Source organism: Crocodylus siamensis, chromosome 10 (assembly GCF_052110815.1).
Source record: "Crocodylus siamensis isolate JL-2025a chromosome 10, ASM5211081v1, whole genome shotgun sequence".
Lineage (NCBI taxonomy): Eukaryota > Metazoa > Chordata > Crocodylia > Crocodylidae > Crocodylus > Crocodylus siamensis.
Genome location: NC_143404.1, coordinates 71,662,535 through 71,683,035, shown reverse-complemented (window position 1 = coordinate 71,683,035; position 20,501 = coordinate 71,662,535). Strand labels below are relative to the sequence as shown.

At 38.2% G+C, this 20,501-nt stretch overlaps 1 protein-coding gene across 1 annotated transcript; it reads left to right on the top strand.

Moving 5' to 3' along the window:
• Positions 1–949: 949 nt before the first annotated feature.
• On the top strand, positions 950–19,010 carry RAD21L1 (RAD21 cohesin complex component like 1). The gene is made up of 13 exons (XM_090064101.1): positions 950–1,093; positions 2,293–2,422; positions 3,478–3,577; positions 4,644–4,750; positions 5,649–5,834; positions 7,963–8,061; positions 8,592–8,705; positions 10,626–10,852; positions 13,576–13,672; positions 14,144–14,289; positions 15,080–15,151; positions 16,848–16,925; positions 17,716–19,010. Exons 1-13 carry the CDS (start codon positions 950–952, stop codon positions 17,902–17,904), a joined length of 1,689 nt encoding a protein of 562 aa, XP_089920227.1. The 3' UTR covers positions 17,905–19,010.
• The last annotated feature ends 1,491 nt before the right edge of the window (positions 19,011–20,501 follow it).

The window sequence follows — 20,501 nt, the reverse complement described above, 5'->3', positions numbered from 1 at the left end:
GGCAGATAGTCGGGGCCTTTCTGCTGCGGGTGCAACCCCCATCCCTTTGCACTGAGCAAGGCACTGCATTTCCCCTGGGGTACCCGAGTGCAGCGAGCGGGCTCCCTGGGGGGCTGGCTCGCACCCCTCGCACGGGGCAAGGCCGGCGCACCGCTGCCCGCGCTGCAAGACTTCCCGCGGGGCGGCGGGGCCGGGAGAAGCGCCGCCGCCGCCGCACACACGTGCGCCGAGGCCGGCTGCGCCCCGCAGCTCCGAGCCTGCAGCTCCGCCGCGCAGCCCCAGGGGGCGCCGCCGCGCCGCGCATGCGCCGCGGCGGGAGGTGCTGAGGCGGGAACACCCTGCCCCCCCATCCATCCACACGACGCCCCGCACTGGGTGCGGCCCTCCTCAGCCAGGGGCTCTGGGACCCGGCCCTGCCCCCTGGGGTCTCCCTCACACCCAGGAGGGAGGTTTAACCCTGCCCCCAATGCAGCCCCCCAAAACCCCCTCAGGAATCTCCCCATAGCTGGGAGCGCCGAGGGGGCTCTTCTCTGCTGTCCGGTGGAAAAATCCAATTTCTTTCTGGAGCCGAGGGGCCCAAACACCCCCCCAATGTGGGGCTGTCACTGGTTTTGTCCACCCCACACTGCCCCCCAATACCGGCCATGCCGTTGGCCCAATATACGGTCGTTGTATAGACATTGGGATTATGGTCGGGACAGGGCCGATCCTGCCCCAGGTTTGGGGACGGACTTGTCCCCCCCAGCCCCAATTCGAGATCCCGCCTGCCGTTTGCCATCTATTGCGTGGACCTCGTTCATCACGGTCCAACGGATTTGGGTTCTCGCAATGAACACTGAAAGTCTTCTTGCCCATCCATGAAATCATAAGTTCCCGTTGGGTTTTTTTAACACCAATTTTATATTGATTTCCCTAGTTGGCGTGAGTGCAGCGACAGGATACGGGCGACATGTTTTACATGCATTTACTTGTGAACAAGCGGGGGCCGCTGGCCAAAATATGGCTTGCTGCCCACTGGGAGAAGAAGCTCACAAGAGCTCATATATTTGAATGTAATTTAGAGATGACTATCGAAAAGATCATCTCGCCAAAGGTACGTAACTAATACAAGGAGTTTCCTGCTATAGAAATGTCAGTCTTCACTAGAAGAAAAGCATCTGCACGCAAAGATTATAAACCTTCATATAGCACCAGACCTAGACTCCCAGTGGCCCCAGGCGAACTTTTAGTATAGGGCCCCCCTTCTCCAGGGATAATGGTAATGATAATTGGACAACGGGAAAAACAATTACCATTTTTGGGCCGCCTTTCTGTCTGGGTCAGTTCACCTATGCCTGTGTCCAGGTCTGCCTTCATATTTGATATATACCAAATTTGCCCCTTTTGTTTCAGTTTAAGCAACTGGTGGCCTGGTCCATTTTGTGAGGTTTTATTCAGTTTTTTTACTGGGTCAAAACTTCCATTAAGTGGCAAAGTTCGAGTAAAATGCTTGCTGTTTTATGCCTGATGGATGTAGAGTATATTTCTTACAGCAGGTGAAAAGTACATTTTAGAAAATGCTATTTAGAAAATCCTGCACTCTGGTTGGTATACAGGAAAACCTGTCTCAAGAGGGGGTTGAATAGACGGTTGCTTAATGGAACTAATGAAGTGACTAATGACAGCACTTGGGGTAACACTTTTGCCACTTTCATAATAAGTAACAAATCTTTAAAAAGGCCTAATCTTCCTTCCTTTTTCTTCAGGATCTTTCCTAGTCCCCTTTTATATCTAGATATGTACATGGTTAAATACACAGAGTAGGGCTAACAGAGACACCAAGATTTTGAGTTAGTGAAAGATTTATGAGCAAAAACCCTTGTTCATTAGAAACTTAGCTGTAGAACACCAAATAGTATCCTTGCCCAGGTGGTTGATTTAAAACTGTTTCATTAGTAATATTATTAGGATGTACTGCAGTTTAAATAAGTGTCATTGCACATGTTGACATGTAGTTTCCTTACCATATGAAGTTCTTTTCTTCTCTGGGTAATCTCATCTCCTGCATCACGGCATCAGTCCGTAGTGCTGGCTGCAGTCAGAAAGTTATTGATTTTACTGGTATAAAGTCCATACATTCTCTCATCTAAAATAGCCCCCAATAGTCATGCAGAACTCCAGAATAATCATTATAATGTCCAATACCGCTTTTCCTTTTCAACATACATTACAAGGTTAATCCCTGAATTTGTTTAATCTTAATGGTTTTGCAATATTCGTTAAAGGTTGAAGGATTTTTAAAAATCGTTGCAGGTCAGAATTGCTCTGCGAACCTCAGGGCACTTGCTCTTGGGAGTGGTACGAATTTATCACCGAAAGACAAAGTACCTCTTGGCAGACTGCAGTGAAGCTTTGGTGAAAATGAAGGTGGCCTTTCGTCCAGGTATAGACAGGATTTTGCATTTGTCTGTCCATACCTCTTTCAGGTTCCTGTCTTTACCTTTCATTTGAGATATTCCAGTCTGGTACATATTATTCATTCTAACATGTGACAGACTTCCTGGTGCCTAATGCCAAAGTGTAATGCTTACTTACTTTAACCTTTTCATCTTTTTGGCTTCTTGGTGCCCTTGAAGGGCCCAACTCTGAGGGCCTGGGTGCACACACAAGTTATGGTGAAGCAAACAAGCCTGGGGAATAAAATCTCAGTAACTACCTATATGCACACACCCTAAAGAATATGAAAGCTGTCTTATGCTAAGTTATCTTTTGGTGAAAGGTTGTCTTCTGCTCTCACAATTAGGTGAAGACAGAAGAATGTCAGGTTCTGCTTCCAGCACTATCACTGCCTGAGAACATGAGCTTGGAGCAAGTTGCTTAACCTACTATGGCCGACTAGTTTATATATCTATAAAATGGGGGTAACATTACATCCTGGTACCTGCCTTTTAACGCGTCATTAGTTAAAGGCTTCAATACATTTCCAGATGTTGGTAGAAAGGCATCAGATAAGTGCAACGCATACATTTTTTATTGATAAATAAATATCAGAGTAGCTTGTAGTATGACAAGAACCGCGTATTTGCAGCTTTGTTTTGTATATTTTCGATGTTGAAAACATTAGCTAGAAAACAGGAAACATTGCAATGTAAACTTAAACAACTTTAAGGTACCTGTATTAGTTGCTAGTTGCCAAAATCGTTTGTAGCTTTGAAGAGCTGCTTGTACTTACAGCAGCTTTAGAACATTTCAACACCTCTGCCATTTTTTTTAGCAGCCCCATACTTTTTTTGTGCACAACACTAAATATTCAGCTTCTAAACTGTACATTGATTAAGGGCTTCATTCCACCTTGGGGGCTCTGTTGACAAACTACTTAAGCTTTGCTCTTATTAGTTATGATGGCAACAAATCCCCCAGATGCATTTAGTCATATTGGATGGACTTCTTGTTATGGTATCACTGCTCGTGTCTCTATGTTTTGTGCTTTTTCCTTAGGACTTGTTGACCTTCCAAAAGAGAACTTTGAAGCGACTTATCACTCCATCACGTTGCCTGAAGACTTCCATGATTTTGACACACCACTACCGGACTCGAAGTAAACGTTTCTCCATGTTTTTATAATAGCATTTTGCCTGACTTTGTGTCCAGAGCTAGAAATGTGTTTTCTTGCTGGTTACCAGCAAGCAAAGAGCTTCCATTTGAACAGATAACTCGTTTTTTTTCTGAATTCCAAGCTGTATGCATGTGAGTACAAACACAGGAATTATGTATCTGTAAAGTTACTCCAGTCTCATTTTATCAGTGAAGACCTTCCCAGTGAACAGTAGTTTGAACTTAGGTTTCAGAGTATCATCATGGAATCAGAACTTGTGGTAGAGATGATGTGTTGGTCTTTCCTTAAACCAACTAGATTTTTGCAAAAAAAAATTCTTTAATTGCAAGCTTTTGAGTATCATGGTGTAATTTATTTGAATGAAGACTGGAGACAAAAAAATGCTGTCCACTAGCGAATTGGTAGAAACTGAAGTTGGACCAGATGTTGGTGAGACTTTTAGAGGCAAAAAAGTTGTTTGGATGGTGTTATTAAGGGACTTCGCCTACTCTTGAACAAGGAGGCAGAAACTTGTGGGGAGTTCATCTTACTTGTTGCTTATGAAGTTTTAGGCACTGAAGCCCCAAGAAGATCTTTTCTATGTTCGTGTAGCTAAATGCTTTTCTCTTGAACATCATGCTTTTGTGACTTTGTGACTGGATTATGGTTAGGTGTTGCATAGGCTTCCTTAAAGATGACTTAGATGCTTCAATTAGTAAAGGAGGCTGCTTTCTGTTTGCTTAAAGGTGTCTTTTCTAAGGAACATACAGCATCTGTTTGTCAGATGCCATATGGTTATCTTTTTAGCATCTAGATGCAATATAAAGAGTTGTTTTGAATCAATAAAGCTGTAAATGTTTTGCATTCTGACTCTTTAGGGAGACTGCCTTTCTTCTCCCAGAAGAGTTGATAGCTGTTGAAGTGTTGGGGGGGCTTCGAACGTAGCAGTTGTCTCTATCATTAAACTTAGATACGCAAAGATGGAGGCCCTCTGGATACAGATCATTCATGTTCCTACTCCCCTCACTTCCAGCTCATATTATAGTTGGTATATTCTGTTTTTCATTAGTGCCATTGATGTTGCTGAACACTTCAGTTTGAATCAGAGCAGAGCTGAAGACATCACCCTTACAGAGGACTATGGAAGGGATATACTTCTCTGTGAGGGGAATTTTGGTAAGAAGAGCTGAGAAATTAAATTGTATTTTATATGCAAAATAAGTTACACTGTTAATGATTTATAAAATCCTGCTTTGTTCTGATGTATTATTTAAGCTCCTAAACCTTATAGTATGAAGGATCTGTTTGCTTTCTATGATGAATCCTCTGCTTATTGTCTTTGAACATGATCCAAAGCCCAGTTCAAGTTCTTTTTCACTTGAATGTTGCCTCTAACCTGGGCTTTGACCCCCCTCAGAAACCCCTAAATCAAGGGTGGAGGTGCTACTCTGCACGTGAGTGGGCTGGCCTGCCATACAGTATGGACTAGCCTCCTGAGTGTGCCTCATAAGCAGGGATCCTGGTTTTCTCTGACGAAAAAAATCCCCAATTTTCGGGTTAAAAAAATAACCCAAAATCCATATTTTTCTGTGATTAAAATGAAATGCCACTAATGTGTATATGCATATGTGTGTATATATGTATGTATATATATGTGTGTGTGTATTTTATATACATATGTATATGTTGGTGTGTATTAGTGGCGTTTCATTTTAATCACAGAAAAGCATGGATTTTGGGTTACTTTTTAACCTCCAAAATTGGGGATATTGTTTAATCTGAGAAAATGAGGATCCCTGATCATAAATCAGCTAGCACAACTGCTTTCCCAGAATAATGGAAAGTGCCCTTAGTGCGAATGAGCATACAACCCACTGCAATTAGTCTATTTGCTAAACTAGCTGAAATTATTCTGCTCTTATTAAAATGCTGAAACAGTGACGATAACATTGCTACCTTATTTGGTTGGGTTTTATATACGTTTGACATCACCCATAAACACTTATTTTATCTATTTTGAGGAAAATGGTTAGTCAATACTTAGATGACAGTGTATATATGTATGTTTTTTCAGGTGAGGAGACCGCAATACTAAGGCGGCATAGCTTCTTTGATGACAGCATACTAATGAGTACTAATAGTCTTTTGGCTGATCACAACTCTTCGAGCCTCACTGGAGACAAATCTAGGATGTGTGAAGATGCATATATATTTAAACTTGATGGTTTTGGAGATGAAGAGGCTGCTGGGGATATGATTGGTATTTTTTTTCATACATTAACAGACTCTAATATAAACTATCCAAAAAGTTTTAAAATGTGGTGCTTTTCTAAATGGAAATTATATTTTTATTTCAAACATTTTTGTCTATGATAATCTGGAAATTTCTGTTTACACTTTTAGTGTTGCACTAGTCATGATTATTCATCTGAGTTCATTTATATATTTCTAGATAAAAAAGTTAAAATGGAATTATAGAGTGCATATGAGTCATTTAAAGTAAAAAAAACAAACAAACCATGAAAGTATCTTAAATACAATACCAGTTGAAAGTAGAAGTTGGATTGACAGGAAATCCAGACCTGTTAAGATACAGAAGTGTGCAGTAAAAATAGTTAAAGAACCTTAACTCTTCCCTGGAGTGAAATAATATATATAATATATATAATATATAATAATACACCATTTTTATAAAAGACGTTCTAGTGTTTGTAGCCCAAAACCGTTGTTTCTCCTTTGCTGTCATTGTGTCCTGCCTCCTTCCTGCATCCCACTTGTCTTTGCATGTGTGTATATAGAGCACATAAACACACACTCATTTTCCCACTTCTCTGTTATCCTCCTCGCTCCTGTTTTCCCCTTCCTATTATGTGTTTTCAGTTGATCTGGTGCAAACAAATATTTAGGATGATCATTTCACATAAATGAAAGTTTTTCCTGAAACAGAAGCTAGTAGGTATCATTTTGTTGATGGGGTGGGGAAAGAAAACCTGGCAAAAAGGGCACTTTATGTAGTTCTTATTGTTCACAAAAGGGTTGAGGCCAGAATTTCCCTTGGTTCACAATGGCCACAGCCTTTCAGTATGTGTGTGTGTACAGTGCTGTGCACGATAGAGCTGGCTCTGATAAAGTAGTTCTTGTTCTAGACGCAGTATAACTGCATTGGCACTGTGGGGTGTCTGGGGTAACATAGCCTGCTTTTCAGTGGAGCTAACTTAACTATGGCACTGCAAGCATCCAGCATGAAAAATGTCGTGTATGAATGATAGTTTGAAATGAGTGCTTGCAATCCATTTCAGTGCATTTTCGTTGACTCTTGTTTTGTATATTATTGCTCAAGAGAGAACCCTATAGATTTTCTTTTTATATTACTTGCTTTCTGTGCCCTCCACAAAAGAAAGGCATGACTTGTAAAGGTTTGTAAATGAATGGCAAAGAGCTAGCTTTCATATTAATTACCTGGAGTAGTGCTTGGATTGAACAATTCATGTCACCTCATGCCTGCAATATTAAAAGACCAGCTTTGGGAAGAGTAGTAATTAATGGGTTTAGAATTTACATACAAATGGCCTCTATTAAGTGTTAATAATGCAAATACAAAAATTTGTACTTGGCAGCAACTGATATGTAAATTTTTAACCTGGAAGCACATTTAAAAAAAAAAAAGGTGGCGAGAGGGAAACTCTTAGAATTCTGCTTCTGTGTTCTCCATTTTTACCTGCATATTTATTCAAATTAATATTTTCTTTGACAAATAAAACACTGTAGGGGTAAGTAGTGTGTATGTGAGGTTGTCATCCCATCTGCCCCTGCCCCCCCATCCTTATCACCATAAGACAAAAAGAACTAAGTAGTTTTTGTGCCTGGATTGTTAAATTTTTGTTAAAAATGTTCAAATTCCATCTAAAAACGTATAGCAATAAATCTCTTACCAGGGTGTGTTGCTATTTTCTGCTTATTTACCTCACCTAGTTTGTTTACAAACTGCTTATCTAGCAAATGATTTAATTTATAATATGCACTAATCACTTTTGACATTTTCACATAGTTTTTTTTTCTAGTTATAAAACAGCCTCCAAGTTACTGTTGGGACTGATTGGACAGGTGCTGCACACTTCCTCCGAGTTCCTAAGTGCCCTCAGTTCCTGTTGATTTCACAGGAGATGCTTAATTCTGCAACTCCTTCTGAATAATTCATTATGAAAGATTCTGCTGCCCTACTGCATAAATACTGTTTTACTTGTTTGTTTGAATGGTCTCTATACATTCCACGTGTTGACTGGAGCAGGTTTGATTTCTTTATCTGAGACATTTACCTCTCTGTTAATGCAGGTGATGTACTGTAGCTAAAATTTGACATGAGTGAAATTATGCATTTTATTTTTAAGATGATTTGTTGAAAGCTGAGCAAAATAGCCTAATTAAAGACCTTCTTGATCTGGAAGAAGTTCCTTTCTCACAGAAGCTCCCTGGTGACAGTGCAGTGGGTGAGTGTGTAATGTCTCTGCTCCTTCTCATTACTTAATGAGCTTTTGTCTTTCTTGCAGGTGTGTTCTGTTACCGTTATCTTATTCCTTGCTTTTTCTCCTGTCTTGACTTCTGTTTTTCCTTTCTTCTTAATTGCTTAGATCTCAGGTACAATTTGAGCCAATCTTGGAATTCTGTCTCTGTCACACAACTTCGATAGAAATACTTTTTTGCATTAGACATTTCTTCTGTCTGCCTTCTAGGGATGTTGCAGGCTTAGTTTGACTAGACAACCCAGGAAACTGCTGAAATGAAAAATATTTAAGTAGTACTTTAGAAGTGTTATGTCAGAAGGAAAAAATATATTTTTGTATTTTAAGACTTAATCTTATTTTAATGCTTAAACTTCTTGATAGATACTGAGTTTGATTGGTATCAAATCAAACTGGTATAAAATCAAGATTGATTAATGTGTCCTGTTCCTGAGAAGTTGTTTGCTACATTGCACAGTGATTTTATTTAAATTGGGCCATGGCTGGCTGTTTCACAGTGCATTCCAGCCATGAAGAGTCCCTACATGAAGCGGAAAACCATCCAATGAGTGAGACTGTACTGTTGCCAGATGAAGAGGAAGGGTTTGCACTTGAGCCAGTTGATGCTACAGGTCAGAGTTGCATCAATTTTCTGTTGAATATTGCGAAGTGTTTAATACTAAAGAAATTGGCTTACATTATTTTCTTTTCTTCCCTCATTCATTATTGCTGAGACTACTTACCTCCCAGGGTGCATTCACAGCCTTCCCCAATTACTAAAATTAATTTACTACATTTAGCCTCTGTTAGCACTGTGTGTCTGCTATGGGGGTAGAGGAGTGAGCTGAATTCTATTCTGGCTCATCTACCCTCACTAGCTTGGTTTATGATGTTCTAGTTGCAGCACATTTATCTTTGATAATGCATCAGTAAATCTATATCCATAGAATGGCAATCTTAATTTTTTAATTTCCTGCTTTTTATTGCTTTGCTCATGGTTATATTAATTTCCCTAAAAATTTGAAAAAGGAACAGTACTCTCACGGGTATGTGTATATCTCATTTGGAATTTGCTTAGATATGAGAAGCGTAAAGTAGCATGTGTGTGAGAGCTTACTTACCCTGCTTCTCAACTCTGTAGTGAATGGTGATTAATGTCAATTGATTCAAGACTAAAATTAGAAATCTTTAAGAGACATCATCATTTCAGAAATGAAGGTGTAATTTGTTTCATCCAATGGCCAATTAAAGTTTTGCATTTATGAATGTTAGCAAACAGAATAATACCAAGGGAAAGAATTATGAAACCCACTAGCACACTCTCTATACCGACACTGACCTTTAGAAGGCTTCGTTTTACAGGCCGCCAGCCAAGCGAATTTTCAGGAGGATATGTATGTGTAGTATATGTGTGCCCTCTTCCAATCTCCAAATGGTTAAAACACTAATAAAAAACATTGAGTAAAAAATACACTAATAGCAAAATAATTGTTTGAGTACATAAATGATTTCTGGCCTGGTTAACTTCCAGTTAAAGTAAACTGCCTTTATATGCATCTTAGACATACTTTATCATATGTCCTTTTTTAAAATAAGCTTATTCCACTGCTGCTTCAGTCCAGTATTCATAAACATTCCTAAACTAATAATATATGAATGTCAGAGTCTACAGACTTTCCCAGGAACGGTAAAGGTTGTTTTTCTGAAACACTCTCCTGGTTATCAGCATAACTCTTCAAGTTTACTCTCCTTTTTTCCCTGCACTGTATCTCAGTGGGTCAGCAACTTCTCCACTGAGTTCCAAGTGTTGGTTTCATGTTTAAGTTTTTAAAAAAACAGAACTAATTTTTCTATATTCATAGTGTGACAAGATTTTGGAAGAAAATTTGCTAAATTAGAATCAGTGTGGCTTTATGATTTAGGTATCCAGGTTGTACCCATCTTGATCTAGAGAAAGAAGGAATCAGAACTCGCAGTAGAGATGATATCTTTTATTTGACCAGCTAGATTTTTGGAAAGACATTTTTTTTAACTGTTTATTTTATTTTATTTTTTTTGCAAAAATCTAGTTGTCTAATAAAAGATATCACCACTTTATGGTTTAGCTACTGACTCAGATTGACACAACACTGAGTAGAAGGTGATGGTTTTTAGTCTCAGGTAGTTACCAGTACACACACGTGACCAGCCAGGAATGTTTTGGGAAGAGTAAAGTGCAGCAAATGGCCCATCAGGGAAAGCCCAGTTTACTTCTGGTCCTCCTGGGATCTACATTAGGAGGTTAGGAACCTTTCACCCATTCCATCCCAAATCCTTGGTAGAGAATATGCCCTCATCAGATATATGAGGGAACACAAGCTGCTGCTCAAATTTTGATACCATCATGCCAAACCATAAAAAAAAAAGAAAAAAAAATGTAAATAGCATGGTTTACTTCAGCTATGTCCTTCTGTGGTACCCAGCACCTCTTGGACAGAGACATTCCTTATAGACAAGCGTCCATCAGCAAAGTAGATAAATGTCCCTTTTTTTTTTATATTTCTTCTACTTAGTTTTCCCTGGGCGGAAAGAGAAAAGGAAGAGGAAGTTGCTTGTTGATGTAGTCAAGAAGCTCAGCAGTAAAACTATTCAGAAACAGCTTAGCAACTACACAGACACAGAAACTGTGCTGGATCTTGCACCTCCCACAAAAAAGCTGATGAAGTGGAAGAAATCAGGAGGAGTGCATAACCTTCTTTCCCGTGCTACCGAGCCATTGATTAATGTTGAGCTGCAAAAGGTACAGATTTATGCCTTTGTATGCTTCTGTTTTACTATAGAAATGATGGAATTATTGTGCATTTAAGTTTTGTTATTTTAGGCTTCGTTTTGTGTGCACAGATAACTGTGTCCCCAAAAACTATATGTGCAAATGAAGCTTTATACTACAATTCGGCTGGTTGGATATCTATTTGTACCCACAATTATGTGCTTCAACAAAAAGGCCATCTGCAGAATTCAGGCACCCAGTGTGTATTCTTGATTTTTACATCTGTGCACCTGATTGATTGCTGGTATGCTGATATATTATTATTTTTCTTCTTTCTTTCTTTTTTTGTTTGTTGTGAGTCCAATCTGTAATTATTACTGGACCACCTTGGCTTTCTGCAATTAATGTTTTAATTTGTAAGAATAGTGCTTAAACCTTATGCTTTTTATTCATAGGTCTCAATTTAACAGAAAAATATAAGTACTATAGAGTTTTCAGGCTGCCAACTAATGCTAGTCTATCATAATTACCGGTCTTATTAGTATAATCTACTTGAGTAGGAATTATGCTATCGGAAACCTAAGCTCTGAACAATGAATTGAGAAAATGAAAACAGTTTGTTCTCCCAGGGGGAAAACTATTACTGTGTTTTAAATATGGCAAGCCAGCAAGATGAGTTATGAAGGAATATGTGTAAATTTGGACCTGATATTAATACTTTCTAACAAGATTTTTCTGCGGGAGAGATTATTATAACAAAAAATGTTATAAGGAAATGTGGTTACAGGGGAAAAAAAGGTGCTGTATTGTTTGAAATATCTACAGAAGTATCCATTTTCATCAGAGGATTGTCATTTCATTATATTTGGTCTCTGAAACATAATGATGGGTTGTACCAAATGGGAGTGATGTCACATAATCAGATTGTTGGTGGTGGCTCCTTTACTTACTGATTAAAATAAAACACGGTCTAGTTACAAGTAGAGCATGCTTTTAAAAATACAGAACTGTACTTTAAGCTGTTCTCTGAAGAACAAAAGTCAGTTCTCTTAAGTCAGTCAGAATTCAGAATCCATTGATGGTACAGGGAGCAGCTGCCACCATCCCACTCTGTCAGCCCTTAGATGAAAGACTTGCTCTGGAGCAGTCTTCCAGCAGAGTGGAAATCAAGTCAGTGCAATATAAAATTGTCACAAGAGCAGCTTCTGCCAGATAATTCCTGAGGCATGGCAGAAGGTGGAAACATTATATAGCTCTATATACAGCATGCACTTTTTTTAAAATCAGAAGTTTGTAGTATTTCTTTGTTTACAATTTTATTTCAAATATATATATTTCAATTGCTTTCCTTTCAAAATAGTCCATTATGCATGCATGCATACACCTATAATTTCTTTAGCACTGTTTAGCATTATACTTATGTATATAACTGCCCTCCTTTAAAAATAGTCCGAGAGAGAGAGACAGAGGACTATTTTTAAAGGTTGGTTCTTTATAGCCCATTACACACACACAGACACACACACACACACACACACACACGTATAATCTCTTTAGCACTGTGTAGCATTATACATATGTGTATACAACTGCCCTTCTTTAATAATAGTCCGAAAAATGACTTTAAAAATAGTCCTCTCTCTCTCTCTCTCTCTATATATATATATATATTTCTTTTTTTTTTAAAGGAGGGCAGTTAAAATCCATGTGATGAGACAGTACTTGAATTAAATCTAATGATTTATATTTTCAAATTAGTGCAGGTGGATGTCGCTATGTATCTTTAGAGGGTGAAATCCTAAGCATTGCTTTGAATATTTTGCTTCATTTTAGTTTTTCAGTGTATTCATGTGTTAATTATAAGATGCTGCTATATATTATATTTTATAATAATGCATTTGTAAGCATGCTGTTGTTTTGCAATGTCATATCTATTTCCAGCCACATCCACCTCCCTTAGTATATTATGTGGAACAAGAACCTTCTCAGCATTGCCATACCATTCTACTAAGAGGGTTTGCCTGGAAAACTAAGTCAGATGTATGCTTAGTGGGATCTGTCAGGTCTGGATCTCAGTGCTTGCTTTCTTGAGAGAGAAATATTAGTTGCTTTAGGACACTGTTACCTGCCTCCTCATTCAGGATCAGTGATGAGATAAGGACTGGGAAGGCAAACTTGGGTGCAAAGACTCAGGGCTGTGCATAATTCCACTTCCTCCCCTGTCTCCCCAAAGCTACACTACCTTTACTGGGTCACTTCTCCCTTTAAGAGAGTTGATGGAGCAGGAACAGCTGAGGGGGGTTCTGGAGGAGGATGCTGAAATTCAAGAAAAGGGTCCTCAGGCAGATCATTCAAATCCCTTGGAACCACATGCATCCCTTAAATCTGTAGGGTTTAGGGACAGACCCTCAGTTTGCTCCACATGGGCAAATATCATGCCTACATAATGGCATTCTGTGTAAAACTCCCACATTGAGAACCTCACATAATGTTTTTTTTCTGCATCTCCCCTTCTTAGGAGGTTTAATAATGGGGGAGGTGACCAAGCCTGCTGTTGGGTAAGACATTTCCTTACTGCCTGCCAGAGGGCTTTTTTCTCAGAGGGTCTCTACAAATGTTATGGACACCTAGGTCAGTGTTGCTTAGTTCTAAATTCATATAAAAATTGCCTATCACTTCTTTATTCCCTGCATTTTGCCATTAGAACTTGAAGTTTTTCTGGAAATAGAAGACACAAGTTTTTGTTTTTACAGTTATTTGCAAACTGCTTCAAGTATCATGGCTTTAAGACTGGAAGAAAGAATATAGAAATGGGATCTGCAGAGCCAGAGAGAGAACAAGATACTAAAGGTGACATTTTGATTTTGTCTGATTTTTATCATTTTGCCGTCACACATTTTAAAAGAAACATACACATTTTATTTAGCATTTCAGTCATGCAGAGAATCTGAGTTTTGTGTCTGCACAAACAAGAAAGCCAAGAAGCTAACCATTTAAAAAAATGAGTACTTGAATCAGTTTCTTACAGCAATTACAGAGTCCTACAGAAAAATATATTTGGTTTGGTAAATATGTTTCTATTCTATTAATCCTCACATTTTAAAATGAGAGGGCAACGTGTATTACTTGATTTGCTATTACTTGACTCACTTGTGCTCCTGTGGCAATTAAGTGTGCATGATCTATCACTGGTTTTATGAATTTGCAAGTCCACAGAAACTGGCTTTTGAGAAAGTTCTTCTTATATTTTTCAAAGATTGTTGGAGTGGATTTTTCCTTTTTCAGAAAGGCAGTCAAACTTTTTTTTTCTTATTGATACAGAGACATTGGTTATTGAAGAGTCACTGACTGAAGACCTGAGTTATTCACAGGATGCAGCTCATAGAGCACCCCAGGGACCCATAACGGATGATTCATTTGTGTCGACGTTACAGAACAGCAGAAATGGGACTACTAATGAAAAGACAGTAAGTATTTTCAATAAACATAAAAAACTAGTGTGTGTGTGTGTGTGTGTGTGTATTATTACATAATTTATACGAATGTCCCATTTAAAAAGAGTTAATAAATGAATAACAGATGTTAAAAGCATGCTACAGCTATATCTTGTGTAGCACAAAATAGCATTTATTATAGATGGTTTTGAGACATTTAATAGAAGGTGTAACAAACAGTTTCTCTGGGTACAATAACAATGATATAAATGTATTAAAAATCTGTTTAATCTCTTGTTAATACTTTATAAACAGAATCTTCTTATACAGTGCAACCTCTTTATTTGTATGGAAAAAGACACTTAATAGGGGCATCTTTATCAAGGATGGGGTGGGATTTATTTCTTTTGCTCAAAAATAAAGGGCATATTGTTAAATTAATAAATCATCCATTTCTTCCACCTTTATTCTGGTTACTCTACAAGGCCACCATTTGCAGAGACGATACTATTTATCTTCAGTAAGTATAATAAAATTGGGTTTAACTGTATTGGAAAAGTATAAATTCTGAACCCAATATTGTGTCCGTACAAAGCAGTCATTGAGTCTGTGTCATGAGGAAGTGTCTTCCTGCCTGGTTTCTGTTATACCATGGGAATCAAAATGTGGTTGCTAATCTGTAATATATCAGTGATATATTCTTAAAATAATTTTGTAGAAAAATCATCATAATGACCACTTGGGGCAGAAATACAGAACTGAGAATAATATTGCCTCTTTGAATACTGCTACTAACTGTCTGATTTTTCCCAACTTTCAATAGCAGGATATGTTGTCTGCTTTGTCTGAGGCCTGTTCACTGGACAGTGAGATTCAGCAAGCTGAATTAACCAACGTATGTGCATCAATAAGAAAGTTGTCATCACTGGCATATTGTGTAAAAATGATTATAGAGATTTGAAACTAACTGCTTTGTTAATTTACTAGTAGTTTTATTGTATAAAACAGTACTGTAATCTTTATTTTTCTGAATATTTCACATACCCAATCTGAATTAATCACAGTATTTAAAAATGTCCAATATGCTACAAGCAACATTTTGCAAAATGATAAAGGCAAAATGTTCTTTTTAGAACACCAAATAGGAAAATTGTAACCGAAAAAGGGAAAATGGATTAAAATAACTGTGTTTGGCTTGTGATAGGTTTTTGGGAAGGGCTCCATCAGTGGTTGATCACTTTTGAATTTTTACTGAAACAGAAATCAAATCAAATCAAACCAAACCATGGGAGATATCCTCCCACCCCCTTCATGTATAAACTTCGTATGTTAGAAAGTGAACATGTTATAAGCTTTATGGCTTAATAATGTCTAGGCTCTGTGTGTGTGTGTGTGTGTGAGAGAGAGAGAGAGAGAGAGAGAGAGAGAGAGAGAATTTGGGGCTTTTGCTGGAATGCAAACTTCCTCTTTGTCCAACGTGGAGCATCCATGCAGTAGTGTTTATATAAAACGTTTGGTCTACCTGCCATGCAGAATGACTTCTGCATCCTTTGTGACAAGATAGGAATAAAACTGAACTTTTTGGTGTACGGGAGGCTTGGAAACAAGCTAGAAGCAGTCTGTACCTCCTCACTTACCATGCATCCAGTAGTTGAGACTCATCACAGTAGGGGGGTCTACAGAAGTTGCAGATTACTAATCCAGAGCAAAATGTTGTGCCTTGCCTCTTTTGTGGGAGAATGAATTGCTATACATTTTTAAAATAGCAGTACCCCATATCTCTTTCTGTAAGGGGGAGGATGAAAGCATTAAAAACAATTTTCCCAAAAAGTTAAAATAAAAATTACCTTTTAAAACATATAATTTCTGACCACTAAGTCTTTCCTGTAGATGTTAAAGTAGGCACACACAGGAAACCCTGCTCCAACTATTTCTACATTGAAGCATAATGGAGTTTGCCATAGAAGGAATTTTTTTTGAAAAAGGTTTCTGACTGTAATCATTGTGAAGAAAGAAAAAACTGAACCAAATACTAAATCAACAGTGGTGAATGGCATGAACTGCCCGGTTCACCTTGATAGCTCATTAACTCCATAATCTAAAACTGAAATCTTAAATGTCAGCTTTGGCCTGGAATCAGTTGCGAACTAGTTAAAAGTTTCTTATACTATTATTGACCAGGAGTAATAAACCCCTACTCTGCAGTTAGCCCTACTGAAGTCACTGGGGTTACTTGCAGAGTAAGTAAAATGCCATTAATCGCTCTCTGTCTCTATTATAGCAGAAAAATCTACCCGATGTTTATATTCTTCAGTTCCTAGTATGACTCCACAAATGCCAGAAACCAAACTTTTCCACTGCTGCCAAAGCATACAGTTTCATCCTTGACAAATCTCTGGTGGGTTAAGCATTATCCAAACATATAACACACAAGCCACTACATATAAAAGAAAAAAAAATTGCACTCTGAACTCAAGTTTACAGGAAGTCAGAAACTATTTATTTTGGCCTATTCATTTTTATTTGACCAAATTTTTAACATTTTGGTGTATTTTACATGGTGTATTTAATGCTCACAATCTCCTATGCAGGAGCTAATAAGAAATGATCAAGACAGCGAAGAAAAATGTTGGAGCAAAAGAACTCTCCAGCTATTAAATGCTCTGCAGGTAGGATGCATTTACATGGTTTTTAAAGCAATTCTGTATTTAAACGTTGTGTCTGTTATGCATATATCTATTAACATAGGTGCACGCATGGCCTACAAAATCGTGATGTATTTTCTTCTATTTCTAGTATTTGCTGTGCTGAGGGGAGGGGGAGGAATCACAGTGAATAATAACATGATGGACAGTAAATCTAAAGCCCTTCAAAGTCTTTTACATGTTCTTTATTTTATGCACCTATTAGATGCGTTGAGTTGCATTGAGCTAACCAGCATATGTAAATTTAAGCATATGTTTAAGGCTGTGCAAGATCAAAGCCAGACTAGACTTTTATGAAAGCAACTGCATCATCTATTGATACTAGTATTGCCAGCCCCAAGCATCCAAAACCATGAGATTAGTTTAAAATTACAATATTTAAAAAAATTAACATTGAGAATACACTTGTGTTTCCAACCATAAAGGACAGAACCTTGCTTCAAGCTGAAAGGGTTTTTACTGCAATCCCTTGATTCCCAGCACCTGGGATTTAAGAAAAACCCAAACTTCCTGAGGCTGGCAATAAAATTGCAATTGAGAGCAATGCTGTCACTAAATTTTGTAAAGCACTTTAACAGACAATAGGTCAAGTTAAAGTTCAGGGAGAAGATCCCCTCTTAAAGCCTTGATTTTGCAAACGTGTATTTATGCACAGAAGTATTTGCAACATCTATCCTTTAGTTTAGATATTGAGAGACATCATTTTATTAGTTGACCTAACTATAATTTTCTTTTCTTTCTTTTTGCCATGTAGCACATCAGCAATTCAGGAGTGAAGTCCTTCAGCTTGCTGGAGCTCTGTCAGAGCAATGACCGGAAACGAGCTGCTGCCAAATTTTACAGTTTTCTTGTTCTAAAGAAACAGTTGGCTCTTGAACTTTCTCAGGGTGCCCCTTATGCTGATATAATAGCAAGTGTGGGTCCAAAGTTCAATACTATATGAGACCATCAATAACATTGAACTGCATTGTATGCTTATCGTTCAAAAAATCCCGAGACAGTATGGAGGCCACATGGATTGTGGCGATTAGACTCCACACCCATTACACTTAGTGCTTCCTCTCAGGACTGCATAGAAACTAAAATTGTGTAGATATACATATATATTCCATGGTTATTAGTAGTCAAGATATTTATCATCAGCTTTGTTTTTCTGGGGGGGTTTCAGACAAGTATCATCAATAGTTAAATATGTTGTTAATGAAGAATAGCTTAAAATGGGCATTCGACATAGGCGAGTTTTAAATTTCCTATTAATTTTATTTATAAAAAATCCTTCAGAAGTTGAGTAAAACTGGCCTGGAGTCCAATTTTGGAGCTAGGGAATATACTTTTTTAAAAAGATGAGCCATAATCCTTTGCAGTGTGTTACTTTTCAAAACTAAATAAATATTCAGTCCAGATTTCTTAAGATAAATTAATACACTTGAACGTTTCCCACGGTATTATGTCACTATACATGCTCATATCTGATGGCTATGAAATCTTGCTGACTATTACAAATATTCAATTTATTCATGTCTGAAAATGTCAGGCTCTGTCATGGGGTACAGTACATTCTGCTTGCTTCATAGCAGAAAGCCACAGGTATTTATTTGTTAGCTTAATTTTGATCTGAAAGCACTGAGAGCGCACTCTTTTACTCTGGTAATAAAGTGATACCTTACACAGGAAACAACTGCCCATCTTAAAATTAAAACGTTCGTAGAAGTTATATTCAGATTTTTATATTTAATGGTTTTTATGCCAGCCCCAAAATATTCATATAGCATCAGGGAGATGCATAGAACTATGCAATGTTGCTCACTAAGTATTTTACCCAAAAATAAAATTGTCTTAGAAGAGATATTTATTCTTTAAATTATGTGTTGACCTGTTTACAATTCCGTGTTGATGTATTGTGTTAAATTGATGTATTTTTAGCTCATTGCAACATCACCTGTCCTCTAGGAAGTTCTGTCAGTTTTATTTCCATGTTGTACACTGAAGTTTTCTGCGTAGATAAATCAGTTGCATTGAGTATACTGAAATATGAGGGGGCAATATATATTAAACGTTAAGCATACATTTCCTTAGCTTGTTTAGTATTTGTTCTGAAGAGTCAAAAGTAGCAGATACTTAACAGAACTAGGTTGTGCTTTTTTCAGTTTAGCATCTCCTTGGATTCCCTGCATATTTACATTCTCCTATAAAGTGTTTTTACACTTCATTTTCAGAGCAGCCCTTACAGTTGACATGCTCTGGGGAAGTATTCTGGAGATAATGTCTTTTGAACTGTCAGTAATGGAGAAAGTAAGACTGAACAAATGCTACAGGCTCCTATTTTCATCATGCGTACGTGTAATGAAAACGTGAATTGAATACCACGCTCGTTGAAATTACACAATGAGCTGCCATGCAGTCTCCTAGAATGGGTTGTGTATCACAGAAGAAGTGTAAGTTAGAGATCCAGAAAGGTGGGAATAAACTGAAAATTAGGAAGGGGTGAGCTTGTTTGGCACCAGCTCAGCAGATCCCAGTGGGCCATGTACCTGGCCTTCATTTTATAAAATAATATAATATAGACTCCAGTTTGGATCACGAGGATCTCGGATCTGTTCCTCCATTCTCTTAAGATGGCCCTCTGTACCCCAGGAAGAGTTCAGGAGATCCCTGTGCCACCTATTAATCTGTGTTTCAGGCTGCGGACGTCTTATTTGTTTAGCAGTAAGGCACGCTTGACATTGAACAGGACACAGAGACAAACCTCATCCTGCTGAGCTCACAATCCAGAAGGTAACCAGAGAGGAGACAGGCTATTGTGGGGAATCCAGAGGAGGGAATAACTGAGGGTTGGTTGGGTTTGCTTTGAAACTGTTCTGTTGCTATGAACTCCCAATCCGTGACAATTGCAAGACAGGAGGTTGATAGCTTGTTCCAAAAGGGCTTTTGATCAGGTCTTTATTCTGCAGGTGTGATTGAAGGTATCATTTGAAGACCTTGGGGTTTGATGCATGTTACCAAGGCTTTAATTTGCCCCACAAGGATCTTTTATTGCAGGGGGAAGAGAAGAAAGAAGGTTTAGAAGGCTAGGATTTAGAAAATGATCTGTTTATTTGTGAATTAGGCACATTTTGTATGGAGCCCTTGTGATTCCATAAAAATGAAACTCCTTCTACCCTTGCTCTCCAAGGGTGTATTTCAGTTTAAGAACTGGTCTGAGAATCCATGATACATAAATACAGGGAATAATCTTCTAATTGCGGGTGCTCTGCCATGCTTATGTAAAGTCCTATTGATTTCAGTGGATGCAGCAATGAACCTGGGCATTGTAAGCTGTAGGATCGGAGACACAGGTTTAGATTTCCATCTGATGCAATTGCTCAGTTTTCATTTGGGTGAATACCCTGTGAGTGCCACTGCTGGGTGCATCTTTTTAAATAGCCATTTTGGGGCTTTAGCTGCACACGGCATGTCCTCCAGAGGCCATCAGTTCCTTCCTTCCACCCATGGCTGTGAGAAGTTTCTGCAGCATTCAGATCCCTGCGTGCTCTCTGCTTT